The sequence below is a fragment of the Oncorhynchus clarkii genome, chromosome 25, assembly GCF_045791955.1.
Source record: "Oncorhynchus clarkii lewisi isolate Uvic-CL-2024 chromosome 25, UVic_Ocla_1.0, whole genome shotgun sequence".
NCBI classification, from domain to species: Eukaryota; Metazoa; Chordata; class Actinopteri; order Salmoniformes; family Salmonidae; genus Oncorhynchus; species Oncorhynchus clarkii.
Genome location: NC_092171.1, coordinates 18,763,294 through 18,777,343, shown reverse-complemented (window position 1 = coordinate 18,777,343; position 14,050 = coordinate 18,763,294). Strand labels below are relative to the sequence as shown.

General features: G+C 48.1%; 1 protein-coding gene across 3 annotated transcripts in view; it reads right to left on the bottom strand.

The window, feature by feature from the left end:
- Positions 1 to 14,050, bottom strand: part of LOC139383698 (signal-induced proliferation-associated 1-like protein 1) — an 85,013-nt gene that overhangs the window by 27,172 nt on the left and 43,791 nt on the right. For all 3 annotated transcript variants that reach the window (XM_071128253.1, XM_071128252.1, XM_071128251.1), the window contains 4 exons: positions 2,728 to 4,289; positions 2,339 to 2,469; positions 1,100 to 1,288; positions 646 to 820 (listed from right to left, as the gene is read on the bottom strand). In XM_071128253.1, the coding sequence (XP_070984354.1) occupies positions 646 to 820; positions 1,100 to 1,288; positions 2,339 to 2,469; positions 2,728 to 4,174 (1,942 nt within the window). In that variant the 5' untranslated portion in view covers positions 4,175 to 4,289. The remainder of the gene's footprint in view (positions 1 to 645; positions 821 to 1,099; positions 1,289 to 2,338; positions 2,470 to 2,727; positions 4,290 to 14,050) is intronic.

Sequence of the window (14,050 nt, the reverse complement as noted above, 5' to 3'; positions counted from 1 at the left end):
AGGTGTGCCAAGCTTGTAGCATCATACCCAAGAAGACTTGAGGCTGTAATTGTTCCCAAAGGTGCTTCAACAAAGTACTGAGTAAAGGGTCTGAATAGTTATGTAAATGTAATATTTCAGTTTTGAACTTTAAATAAATTTGCTAAAAACCTGTTTTTGCTTTGTCATTATGGGGTATTGCGTGTAGATTGATGAGAATAAAAAAAACGATTCAAACCATTTTAGAATAAGGCTGTAATGTAACAAAATGTGAAAAAAGTCAAGGGGTCTGAATACTTTCCGAATGCACCGTATATGCAAATGAGTTGTTATTTCCGAACTTTATTATTCTATCAATATAATAACAAAACATAAAAGGGCCATATATGGTTAAACACTTTTGGCATGTGTCATTTCAAATAAGAAAACATTTTATATCTAACCTTCAACTGAATACCTGAAGTCCTACCAAAATGTCTCGATTCCATAGATTTTCTCTCTCTCATTATACAATTTTGATAAGATGGTCCATATTTGATGGACAAGTCTAAAATAGTTAAGCATCTTACTCTTATGTGGCTGTTACATTCATCAGAACTGTATTTTTGACCTTTTGTCAATTTTGACTACCGTAGTGTGTGTGTGTGTGTGTGTGTGTGAGCGTACTCTTGGTGTCAAGCTGGGCGCGGTACTTGGTGAAGCCCTGGAGGCGGACTCTCTCCCCCAGCAGCTGTAGGAACTCCTCCAGGGCAGGGCCCGCCATCTCATTGTTGTACATCTCCTCCTCACTGCTCTGCCCAGCCCTGCAGTACATCACCCCCACCTTCACCTGGAAACTCAGCTAGAGAGGAGGAGGGCGAGAGAGGGGGAGAAAGTGAGGGGGAGGGAGGAAGAGAGGGGGAGAGAAGAGAGAGTGACAGATTTCACGTTAAAAAATGTTTGCAGTGCAAAAACTATACGAGATCAGACAAGCCTAATTTTATAGCATGATATAGTGCCAACATATAGTGCCAATCAAAATAGCTATGAAATATGATAACTGGCCCAATAACAGCATATAGCTGTAGCACGGCTGGTCTCTTCAGGGAGTGTTTTATGTAGTGTTAATGTATCCTCCTACCCCCTGCTCATCCAGTTTCATCAGCTGTTCTGTGACCTTGGGCGTGTTGAGGGCCAAGCGGAGGCAGGGCACATCCAGCTCTGGAAGCAGGTGCTCCAACACCTCCTTCAGGGGCAGCCCGCGGGTAGTGCCATGCTTAGAGGACGAGGGCACCGCATCCTCCAGAATAGAACCCCGGAGTGTGATCAACTGGATGGAGGGATGAAAAGAAGGAGAGGAAGAGAAAGAGGTGTGAGAGGAGGAATGTGCCTCAGGAATCCCCAGTCCATGGAACTTTCACATCAAGATGGAACAAAGCGATAGCCAAAATGAACATGTCGGTTTTGCTTCCCAAACACCCTAACTTCTCCTGAGTAAGTTCAGAACTATTTATCTAAAGGAATCTGACATAAAACAACAGAGAAGAACAAGGTACAGTTATCAATCAAACTTTTGGCCTGGGGGCAGATAGCTGAGGTTGGGCTTGTTCAGCAACGCATAATATGTACACAGAGTGTGCATTGTGTTCATCAGAGGCCATGAACTCAATCACTTGCTATCATATACAGCTGGAACGGAGGGGAATTTTCTCTCCCACACTCCTAGGAGAGGGCCGTAACAAAAGGACAGTGTTCCCCAGGTTTGAGGCCCTGGGGTCCCGGGGTGTCTCACACAGAGCTGGATGGTCTATTCACCCACACCTGGCCACCTTCCAACCCAGGGAAAACCCCCAGACAACCATCTCTGGATACTCCAGGGCAGGTGCCTTAAATCTATAGCTGGGAATGTAACGGTGCTGTGTCGCAGTCCATAACTAAAATCACAAGCTTCCAACTTAATGAAGCAAATGATTTTCCAGTGAAATGTAAAAGGAGAGTTCTCTATAGTGGTTTGAGGTTGTGTAGCATTGACAGGCCATGGAGATGTGATGAGGATGAGAGCGTTTTCTATAGTTTCTTTACACAGTGCTGATCTGAGGGAACAGCTGATGCCCTCTGGGTTTCTTACATAATCAGCAGAGAGGGATCGAGTGCTGAGTTTCACCTCCAGCTAATCTTACCGTGAAACTACCAGGAAGACAGACACAGGGGAGAGTTACTGATCTACAGAAAAACAAATCTACAGACAATCGTCGTGACTGGATTTGATAACAATTCCAGAAATCTCAATCTATCTAGCAGGATCATTAACTGCTAACGTTGTTATACGTTGCATGGTCCAGGGAGAGCAGTTGTAAAGGCCGGAGGCTAGCTGTCTGACCTCTGATGTTCTGAAGATGACCCGGTAGTTGTACTGCTGGCCGTGCTCTCTGTGCTCCTCTTGTTTCTCCCTGCGCAGACTCACAGCCACCGGACCCAGAGCCTCGTCCATTCCAAAGTAGTTCCAGTGTTCTGAGGGAGAGAGAAAGAAAACGGGAGAAAGAGAAAGAGAGAGAGCAAGAGAGAGCGAGAGAAAGGGAAGTAGACAGCTATGTATAAACATACACTTCATGCATTTTAATTTGGAAACTGTATTACACAGTGGGCTGTGTAGGACTATTTGTTTACGTTACACATTCTAGTGTTATAGTACTTCATGTACTGGTAAATGTTTGTAACTGAATACTTTTGAGAGGATACATAGTGTATGTTCAGCTGAGTCTATCTCACCTCTAAGGTAGAAGAACTTCCTGTAGTAGTAAGCTCCCAGGTCCACATGCTCTACGATGTAGTGTTTGCCTCTGTCACTGAGGGAACTGGGGCTGTCCTTGGGCCCCTCTAGCACTGCCACCCCAGCGTTAGTGCAGTGGGAGCTGAGGGACGACTCAAACTGACTGCCCTCGCTTCCCAGGGTCTCCGAGCCGCCACTCCCCTGTTTGGGGGGCCCGGCTCCCGCCGTGCGCCTTCCGTTGGTCCCAATCTCATTGCGGAAGCAGGGGCAGCTGAGGAGCATCTCGTTGCTCTGCTCGTCCCCGGTGCCCATGCTGGGGCTGTCCCTGGCCCCGGCACTGAGCTCCTCCTGGCTGCCAGCGGGGGAGCTGTAGGCCAGGCTCTGGGTGGAGGACACGGTGGAGGTGTTGGAGGCTGCAGCTGCAGCAGACGCCCCTGTGGTGGTGTTCTTCCTCTTCCCCGCTGCCATCTGCCTGCTCTGGATCACCTCATTCAGGTCAAACATCATGCTCTGCACGTCGTAGTGGGAGAAGCCCCTCTGGCACACCCATGGCTTGAGGGGGGTTACCCAGTCCTCTGACCGACCGTCCTCAGCATCAGAGCCGGCCCGTGGTGAGTCCGACTCCCCCCTCACGCTGCGTAGTTTACGGAATATAGACTCTCCCCCTGTCTCTGACTTGGAGCGTCTCTTTGGGGGCTTCTCTCTCTCCTTGACTCTGCTGGATGTCTGGCTCTCACTAGTCTCCTCATGTAGTTCTATGGAGGCCTGCTTGAGCCCAGCAGTCAGCAAGTCCTCTAGTCTGTCTGGTGCAGGGCTGCGCTGGTCAGGCTTGTCCCCCTGGTAGCCCTTCAGCATCTCAAAGAAGCTCTCCCCTGGCGCCCCGTGCTGGTCTATAGAGGAGGTGCTGCCATACTCTCTGTGTAGTGGGGACCACTTGGCCCCTGAGGGGCCCAATTCCTCCCCACTGTCCCCACCATCGTCCAGCTCGCTGATGGTGATGTCACTGTTGCTGCGCTGGCGGATGCGGCGGATGTTTCTGTGGGAGGGGACTCTGTAGTCTGTGGGGGACAGGTAACGGCTGTCTGGGCTATAACTGGCCCCCTGGGTTTTACTCTTCAGTGTGTTGTGGATGCTGCGGAGCATGGATGCGTCCTGGGGGCTCATCAGGTGACCTAGTTTCAGGTGGCTCTGCCCACCTCCGACTAAGGCTGGGGACTCTGGCTCTGTGGTAGCCTGCCAGAGAGCACCCAGGTCCTTCCTCGGGGGCCACTCGGCAACCCGTGCCCGTACCCCCATTTTAGGCACCCCCGGGCCCCCTGGAGGGTGGGCACTGTCTATGCGTGCCCCTCCGTTGGCCAGGCGGAGGTGGCGGGTGTAGAACTCGTCGATGGCTGGGATAGAGCCCCCCACGATGCGCTCCATGGGTGGGCGCTTCAGACTGGTCATGGTGCCAAGGCCAGAGCTGGTCACCAGGGCACTCAGCAGCAAGGCATGGCTAGGCTGGATGCTCAGTGTGTCTGCTACTCCACTGGGCTCTCATCTCACTCCAACTGGCTACAACCTGAAAATAGGTTTGGTATTAGAACATACCCTCTCATTTCATATTAACACCAACTTTCTCTAACCAGGCGAAGAGTGGAAACAGTTGGGGAATGTAAGCTGCCTAACTGGTGTTGAAAATGAAACCAATAGCTCTGGTCTGGAAAGGTAGACAATGACACAGTGGCTACCTGCCTGATAATTGGCTGTGTGCAGTGCCCTGTTACTGATGTGGCCTCTCTCATGCTCCTAGGTTTTATTGCAGACTAGCAGGCAGCACAGTGGAAAGTATTGGACTGTGTCTAATTAGTTAATCTCCCTTTGGGCCTTGAGTAAGCAAGCTAATGTTCTCCAACTTGAATCATCTGACTGACTGTGTGGGAGGAGGAAATGGCTGCAGAACAAATTTATTTCCCAAATCGAAATTCTTAATAAAAAGTTTAGCTTTTTCTCTCGAGGCATTTGCTAAATTAGAAATGGCCTCTCTCTTTTCAGAATTCTGGGTTTTCCAGACGTACTTTCTCCTGACATGTCCGGGGGGGTATTTATGATCGGCAAAGTCAGTCAGATAGATGCTTTTAGAAACTCCAGGACAGCCTTACAAACACGCAGACATTTCTATTCTTCAGGATTGAAAGGGATATCTGGATTTCACAAACAGGCCTGCAGAGTCATATTTGGATGTGATTTTCACCTCCTGGCAAACTGACACAGTAAAAAGTCACTGACATTACAATTTCATATAATGGCTCTACTTTTCAAACCAATTTCAGAATAAACATCTGGGGAAAACATGTAAGCTCAGCCAAATCCAACCTGAGCAGAATTATGCCTTCAACCTAATCATTACATTCATGTAACAAACTCCCAAAGTAGACTATAAGGTAATTCAATAAACCAATATAACGCACTATTAACTATTTATATATCAAGTGTTAAACAAAATGTGAGGTGTTGATCTATCAACGAATCTTGTCCAGAGTACATTATCTGATCGATATAGGCTAATGTGTTCAGCTGGGAGGCAGGGCTCTGGTTCCCCTCTCTATGTCACTGACGCTGGACTAGTGATCCCTATGAAGTCCCTTCACATGCTATGGATAGCAGGTTCACCAAATCAAAGTGCTGAGATACAGTTTACTGGATCAAACATCCTGAGCCCACATAAAAAAAAGGCCCTTGGAAAGCCGACAGCAGAGAACTCTGATGTTTCTCCCTGGCAGATTGAGCCAATTTGGCAGCGAGACACTGGGAGAGATTACGGTTCCTCTCAGTCAGTCCTGCAGCACACAAGCTGTGATCACATTAGCCACTGGCTGTCAATGCTGTGATGGGCTTGCATTTCTCCATGCCACATTCACACATCAGAGAAAACTGCTTCATACAGACACACACACTATTTCATACATGCAAAACAGTCCCACTTTCAGGGGAAATGGACATTGACATGTATGCGAATTGATTTACTTGATGAGACACCAGAAATATGAACACGTTCTCTAAGCATGTTAAGTTGAAAATGTGTCAGAAATGATTACAAGCTGAAAGAAAATCAAAAGCAGTATAAATAAATGCTTCTGCCACTAAGAATCTCCAAACACAATAAATGAATAAATAGATTTCTATCCACACAACCAGTCCGTATTACCCAGGAGCCATCAGTGTTGCTTCTGTAAGCCAGTGACCCCAGGGACATGGGTTAAATTGTCACTCTGAAAGGAGTGCCATACGTACACTCTGCACCAATAGAAATATTGTGAATAAAATACAGTACATTAGGAACCAAAACAAATATAGGCTATATTCTATGGCAGGGATCAAGTCTTTTTTTAATTCGTGGGAATACTTGGTGAACACATGTCCTAAATGAAACTAATTTTGTTGCTGAATTCCTGTTGATTTGAGTATTTTTGTTGTTGTTGCTGAAACCTTTGGGGGACCGGTTTTGGCCTGCGTGCCTGTCTGTTGCCGACCCGTGCACTAGAGTTCCTCCGGGGTGCCTAGTGCTCCAGGGCACCAGTCTGAGCCTCCCTCCTGATGTGCTTAATGATCTTATTGGATCTAGTATAAGTAGTGTAAATGCTTGCAGACAGATTGAGATAAATTATTCCCATTCTAAACAAACAAATAAACAAACAAACTGGATATCACACTGTTTCATTGACTTTTAATCAGAACATGAATACTGCTCGGACTGATGTAGACTCGCTCTATTTCAGGCTCCATAATGAAATCTCAAAATGCACTGCGATTTGCTCCTGCACCAGACAGCCTACAAAAATGATCAAAAATAGCATCTTAATTCATCATAACATAATGTCATTATTGTTCATTATTCCACATCAGTTTCACATTTGACTGTTAAGTAAGTCATATCATGAATGATGAAATCCAAGCTAAAATAAATAGGGTAATGGAGACTGTGGTTGGTGGCGCTCACGGTGCATGAAGAGCAGAGGTTCCTTCCTCCTGGCTGGGCCGGGCTGTGCAGCTGGCGCGCCGCTATAATGGATGGACACTTAGCCACGGCATGGCAAACCTTGTCCTGTTTGCACTCCGCATTTCAATCACTGCAGCTTTGGGCCCGCTGCCTGCCGGCTGCACAGAGCAGAGTCCACAGGGACAGATACATAGAACCATAACACACACACACACAGCCGCCGCAGCCGAAACACAGCCACAGGCCTTAATCTGGCTTCCAAAATACATTTTGAGGGTCCGGTGAGTGTGTACATGCATGCATAATGCTATGCTCATGTTTCCTCACATAACCACCATTTCAGACTTTAGCCACGGGTGGGGAGAGCCTGAGAATGTGTGAGGAGAACTGAGGAGGAAAACTGGGGGAAAGTGAATGAAGCCTCTGCTTCTGGCTCCCTACTCCCTATCGGTAGTGTATATTAGCATGTCAGTGGGACATGTCGAGGCACTGTAAGCCTGTTGACTAAGTGAGGTTAACTTCCTGTAATTGAGGCTCTGACCTCCCAGCTGCTCCACTGGGCCTGGGGACAAATGAGTATTAGGCTGCACCACTCAGACAGAGAGAGAGAGAGACAGGGGTCATGTCATCACGGCTGCCACTGGGGAGACTAGGAGGGGTTGGGTTTGTTGTGCCAGCTAGGGTAATATAGCTTTATGAGTGATCTGCACAGCCAGTTGCTTTCAGTCTACTGTGTTATTAAGCAGATACACAGACCCAGTTACCAAGAACACAACATCAAAGCCACTGGCGAGAACACTTAGCACTTAGAATTTATTATTCAAATAATTTGAGATGAGAACCTTGCACTTTTCCAAGGTATTCTAAAAGCTCCCGCTAAAAGCATTTCCTTGTGAGGGTACATTCAGTAGTGTATATGTTACCCAGGCAACTCCCAGCCAGGGCTCACTGATGCCAGCTTACAATGGTGAGAGGCACACTCCTGTTGGTTGGCCTGAGCCCCATGGAGGCCAAGCTACGCCCCCATGAGAGAACCAACAACATGTCCGGGAATGCCTAGGAGACCTCTAGCTGTTTCCATGAACAGAGTGGCAGCAGATTCCCAGTGCCCTGCTTCAGTGTTAACAAAGCCCCCAACAATGGAGCAGAATAGAGCAGAATCCCTGGCCTACAAGCTGTAATCACTTCAACTTTAGCTGCTTGGCCTAGTGAGACTCACTGAATGGGACTGCCTGGCCCACACCACAACTCTTAAAGTGGCATCACTCAGACTCCCTACCTCTCCCTGTCTCCCTGTCTCCCTACTCCTCTCCCCCAACAGGCCCACTGGGCTGTGGTCAGCTGGCACAAAGTTCCCTCTGTCCTGTGGAAGACTGGGCCTCATCTCCAGTACAGAGAGGCCTTTGATAAGAGGCTGACCCTGATTGTGTAGGAGCCACTAAGAGGACCTAATGAATCACAGAGAGGAGAGGGGGGAGAGATGGAGAGATGGGAAAGGGGGTGGGGGAGAGCGAGAAATGGGAAAGTGGGTAGGGAAAGGGAGAGAGAGAGAGAGATTGAAAAGGGAGTGGAGGAGAGAGAGATGGGAAAGGGGGTGGGGGAGAGAGAGAAATGGGAAAGGGGGTGGGGGAGAGATGGAGAGATGGGAAAGGGGGTGGGGGAGAGAGAGAAATGGGAAAATGGGTGGGGGAGAGAGCGAGAGATTGAAAAGGGGGTGGAGGAGAGAGAGATATGGGAAAGAGGGTGGGGGCGAGAGAGATTGGAAAGGGGGTGGAGGAGAGAGGGAGAGATGGGAAAGGGGGTGGAGGAGAGAGGGGAAAGGGGGTGGAGGAGAGAGGGGAAAGGGGGGTGGGGGAGAGAGAGAGATGGGAAAGGGGGTGGAGGAGAGAGGGAGAGATGGGAAAGGGGGTGGAGGAGAGAGGGAGATGGGAAAGGGGGTGGAGGAGAGAGGGAGAGATGGGAAAGGGGGTGGAGGAGAGAGAGAGATGGGAAAGGGGGTGGGGGAGAGAGAGATGGGAAAGGGGTGGAGGAGAGAGAGAGATGGGAAAGGGGGTTGGGGGAGAGAGAGAGATGGGAAAGGGGGTGGAGGAGAGAGAGATGGGAAAGGGGGTGGAGGGGAGAGAGAGATGGGAAAGGGGGTTGGTGGAGAGGGAGAGATGGGAAAGGGGGTGGAGGAGAGAGAGAGATGGGAAAGGGGGTGGAAGAGAGAGGGGAAAGGGGGGTGGAGGAGAGAGAGAGATGGGAAAGGGGGTGGAGGAGAGAGGGAGAGATGGGAAAGGGGGTAGAGGAGAGAGAGAGATGGGAAAGGGGGTGGAGGAGAGAGGGGAAAGGGGGGTGGGGGAGAGAGAGAGATGGGAAAGGGGGTGGAGAAGAGAGGGAGAGATGGGAAAGGGGGTGGAGGAGAGAGGGAGAGATGGGAAAGGGGGGTGGGGGAGAGAGAGAGATGGGAAAGGGGGTGGAGGAGAGAGGGAGAGATGGGAAATGGGGGTGGGGGAGAGAGAGAGATGGGAAAGGGGGTGGAGGAGAGAGGAAGAGATGGGAAAGGAGGGTGGGGGAGAGAGAGATGGGAAAGGGGGTGGAGGAGAGAGGGAGAGATGGGAAAGGGGGGTGGGGGAGAGAGAGATGGGAAAGGGGGTGGAGGAGAGAGGGAGAGATGGGAAAGGGGGGTGGGGGAAAGAGGGTGAGATGGGAAAGGGGGTGGGGGAGAGAGGGAGATGGAAAAGAGAGGTGGGGGAGAGAGAGATGGGAAAGGGGGTGGAGGAGAGAGGGAGAGATGGGAAAGGGGGGTGGGGGAGAGAGATGGGAAAGGGGGGTGGGGGAGAGAGGGTGAGATGGGAAAGGGGGTGGGGGAGAGAGGGAGATGGAAAAGAGAGGTGGGGGAGAGAGAGAGATGGGAAAGGGGGTGGAGGAGAGAGAGAGATGGGAAAGGGGGTGGGGGAGAGAGGGAGAGGTGGGAAAGGGGGGTGATGGAGAGAGAGATGGGAAAGGGGGTGGAGGAGAGAGGGAGAGATGGGAAAGGGGGGTGGGGGAGAGAGGGAGAGAAGGTGTGTGCTATAACAGTGTTTCCTATCCCTGGTCCTCCAGTACCTCCAAGTACAGTTTAGTTGTAGCCCTGGACACCTCATTCAACTCCCGAGCTCCTGGGTGGCACAGTGGTCTAAATCACTGCATCTCAGTGCTAGAGGCGTCACTACAGACCCTGGTTTGATCCCAGGCTGTATCACAACAAGATGTGATTGGGCGGCGCACAATTGGCCCAGCTTCGTCCGGGTCAGGGGAGGGTTTGGCCGAGGTAGGCCGTCATTGTAAAAAAAGAATTTGTTCTTAACTGACTTGCCTAGTTAAATAAAGGTTCAAAAAAAGGTTTCAAAAAACAAATTGAGGGCTTGATGATCAGTTGACAAGTTTAAATCAGGTGTGTTTGTCCAGGGTTACAATAACAATGTGTACTGTTGGGGGGCCAGAGTTGGGAAGCACTGTGCTAGAGGCATTAGAAAGGGATGAGAAGAGGATAAATAATCAGAGAGATAAGCAAAGGAAGGCAAAATGGGACAATCCAAAAAAGGCCATGTCGTGTGTGAGTCAAACATTGGGACATGATGAAGTGTGTCTAATCAAGTGAGTCAAGCTCTAATCCCTGACTAACATGACATGCACCTGACACAGCAGATGACTTCTGTCTGACAGATGAGCTGCCAGAGAATGATACGCAACCAACATCACTGGCTAGCCTCGAATTCACAAGGACTAAAACAGAAAACAAACTCACAGCTCAACCACAAACTCCTCCACTGCGAGCCAGGACCAAGAGGTCATGCACCAACTGAGCAGAGAGAATTATAGCTTTGAAAGAAAAACACTCCCCAGCAATATACTCTCTCCCACACTACTTCCCTTCCGAGAATGGTAGGAGGAGTACAGGGAAAACGAGAGGTGAGGTATAGGTCTGAGTCAGCCACCACTGTGATGAGAGACCCATTGCTGCAGCCCACGAACAGAGCAGAGGCACGGGAAAAGACAAGGCAGTAGAGGCCCATATACACCCTCGTCTTCCCTCACTCTCTGCCTACTGCCTCTGTGCAGCTGGCGGCAGACTAACGCTGTCTCAACAGAATTTGTCAATGCATTGGCACGTGAAATCGTTGTGAGAAATGCATTAGATTAGCAAAAAGTCATGAACGTAAACTGTTGTTTTGAGGGTGTCAACCGCAGGATTATGTCATTGTGGTAATTCATTTTCAACATAGACCAACCTGTTGAATTGGTACTCTGGAAACAACATCAGATCTTCAATGTTATATCCACTATCAGAAAAAAACAGGCTGGGCAGCACCTCCTACTGTACTGCAGGGTTTCTCAAACTCGCCCCCCACCCCCTTAGTTAAAGTGCATTAAAAGTTTGATATGATTTAGTCCAATTCTTTAACGTTGATGTTTGGTTGAGATGGTGACGTGAATCCAACATGTAAATTATTAATTTGTAAACAAACTGGATATTGAATTATGTCTGGTTTTCAACGCAGCCAAATTTCACCATTTGAAGGAAATGTACACTACATGAGCAACAGTATGTGGACACCTGCTCGTTGAACATCTCTTACTGAAAGGCTTGGCTCGCAACCTGCATTCCAATTCATCCCAAAGGTTTTCGATGGGGTTGAGGTCAGGGCTCTCTCTGTACAGGCCAGTCAAGTTCCACACCGATCTTGACAAACCATTTCTGCATGGACTTCGCTGTGTGCACAGGGGCATTGTCATGCTGAAACAGGAAATGGCCTTCCCCAAACTGTTGGCACAAAGTTAGAAGCACAGAATCATCTAGAACAGGGGTGGGCAACTCCAGTCCTTAGGGGCATGATTGGTGTCACACTTTTTCTCCATCCCTAGCAAACACAGCTGATTAATCAAATTTCATTCTAAACTGAAGATCATGACTAGGTGATTATTGGAGAGCTGTTAGCTGGGGCTGGGGCAAAACTGTGACACCAATCAGGCCCCCAAGGACTGGAATTGCCCACCCCTGATCTAGGATGTAATTGTATGCTGTCATTGTATTCCCTTCACTGGAACTAAGGGGCCTAGCCCGGACCATGAAAAACAGCCCCAGACAATTATTCCTCCTCCACCAAACTTTACAGTTGGCATTATGCATTGGGGCAGGTAGCGTTCTCCTGACATCCGCCAAACCCAGATTCGTCCGTCGGACTGCCAGATGGTGAAGCATGATTCATCACGCCAGAGAACACATTTCCACTGCTTCAGAGTCCAATCGCGGCGAGCTTTACACCACTCCAGCCAAAGCTTGGCATTGCGCTTGGTGATCTTAGGCTTGTGTGCGACTGCTCGGCCATGGAAACCCATTTCATGAAACTCCCGACAAACAGTTATTGTGCTGACGTTGCTTCCAGAGGCAGTTTGGCACTCGGTAGTGAGTGTTGCAATCGAGGATAGACGGTTTTAACGCGCTAGGCGCTTCAGCACTCAGCAGTCCCACTCGTAGTTGTTTCCACTTCACAACAACAGAACTTACAGTTGACTGGGGCAGCTCTAGCAGGGCAGAAATTTGATAGACTTTGATGAAAGTGGCATCCTATGATGGTGCCATGTTGAAAAGACACTGAGCTCTACAGTAAGGCCATTCTACTGCCAATGTTTGTCTATGGAGATTGCATGGCGGTGTCCTCAATTTTATACATGGGTTAGCCTACATCTCCTTGAAATGTTGATATTTGGTTGCATTGACAACCAAACACGATCCAATATCAGTTTTGCAATACAGTAAATAGCCTATTTACTTGTCGACAAGTTAACTAATGATATGTTGGATTCACGGCTCCAACTAAACCAAAAATAAAAGTCAATGAATATGATCAAGTCAGTGGGTCAGATGAAACTATCCAAGCATTAGATACATGCCCTTTAAATGTTCATATTTGGTTGCGTTGTCAACCAAATATAATTCAATATTACTTATGTAATACAGTAAATAGTCTAAAGTTAAGGCCATATTACAAACTAATGTAACAGTATTTATTCAACCTTAAAATTAGTAACTCATCAATTGCCACAGTGAGTTTATTGTAACTATAAATGTCTTCTTATGCCATCAGAGAAAGTGTGCATGTTCAAAATAGCATGCAAAGTTCGCAGGTCTGTGGAAATCTTCACAATTGCGATAATAATCTGCTCAGAATCTTGAACAGCATTGATCACTTGCACTATGTACTTTTAATTTAACGTGAACTGCACCCAGGTCATTTAGTTGTGCCATTAGATGAAGCACAGTCATAACACATGAAATTGTTGTATACATACAAGATAGCTGACATTGCATTTCCATTTGAACTTTGTTGTGCTTTTAAAATGGTTGAAAGCGCAGTGACAACACATTTAGATGACAGCTAAATCAGACAGTGTTTTTCTATTGGAATTTGGTTGTGCTTTTAAATGGTTGAAAGCATTGGGAATTCAACAAACTTCTGGCTGTCTTTTTGATTGGGTGAATAAAGGTTGAAATCTCCTTGATCAACGTCTCAACCGTTATTACGCACATTTCCACATAGAAATGACGTGGTTGCAGAGTGGGTGAGAATCTGACACCTGAGAAAAACACACATGCCTACCGTCGGCAAGCAAACGATACCCACCCACACCAAACCGCAGGACTGGAATTTCGCCAATTTCGTCAATGGAGGAAGTGATGAGTGTGTGAGCAAGAGAGGAGAGATAAAAGCAAGCCCAGACAGAGTTAGAGACAGAGAGTGGATAGTACAAGGTCGAGACTGTCTGACAACAGGCAGTTACAAAGAAAACAGCACCAAATACCCAAAGAACCCCAAATCCACTTTGATTTCACTATCAGTGCCAATGACATCAGCTTTGATCAGGGGAATAATTTCCTCACATGGATTAGCACACCACAATAAACAGTAATTGGAGCGATGACATGCTCTACTGACCACACAGACATACAAAAGGCTTAGCATGTGAACACTTCAAAGCAGCACTACTAACTACAGCACAGCTCACCACCACCACCAGGGCCTTCAGTGGATGCCCACCACAGTTCAATGAGCATAGCTAACCACTGACAAAGTGTGATTAACTGAACCCTACGCAACAAGACAGATCTGGAGGCCCGCCAAACGAAGACACTGTCGATATCTCTGCTAGGGCCCTCTCGCTCTCTCCTCCTCCTATCCTTGGATCTTCGCTCAACCACATTCAATTGTTTTGTGTTGTGGGTAGTAATGAGATAATAGGTGGGTGGCACCACTGTCCAAATGACATTTAAGCTCGTGGTATTTGTTACAACCAAAAGTGGTGTATTTAGAGGTGGGCTG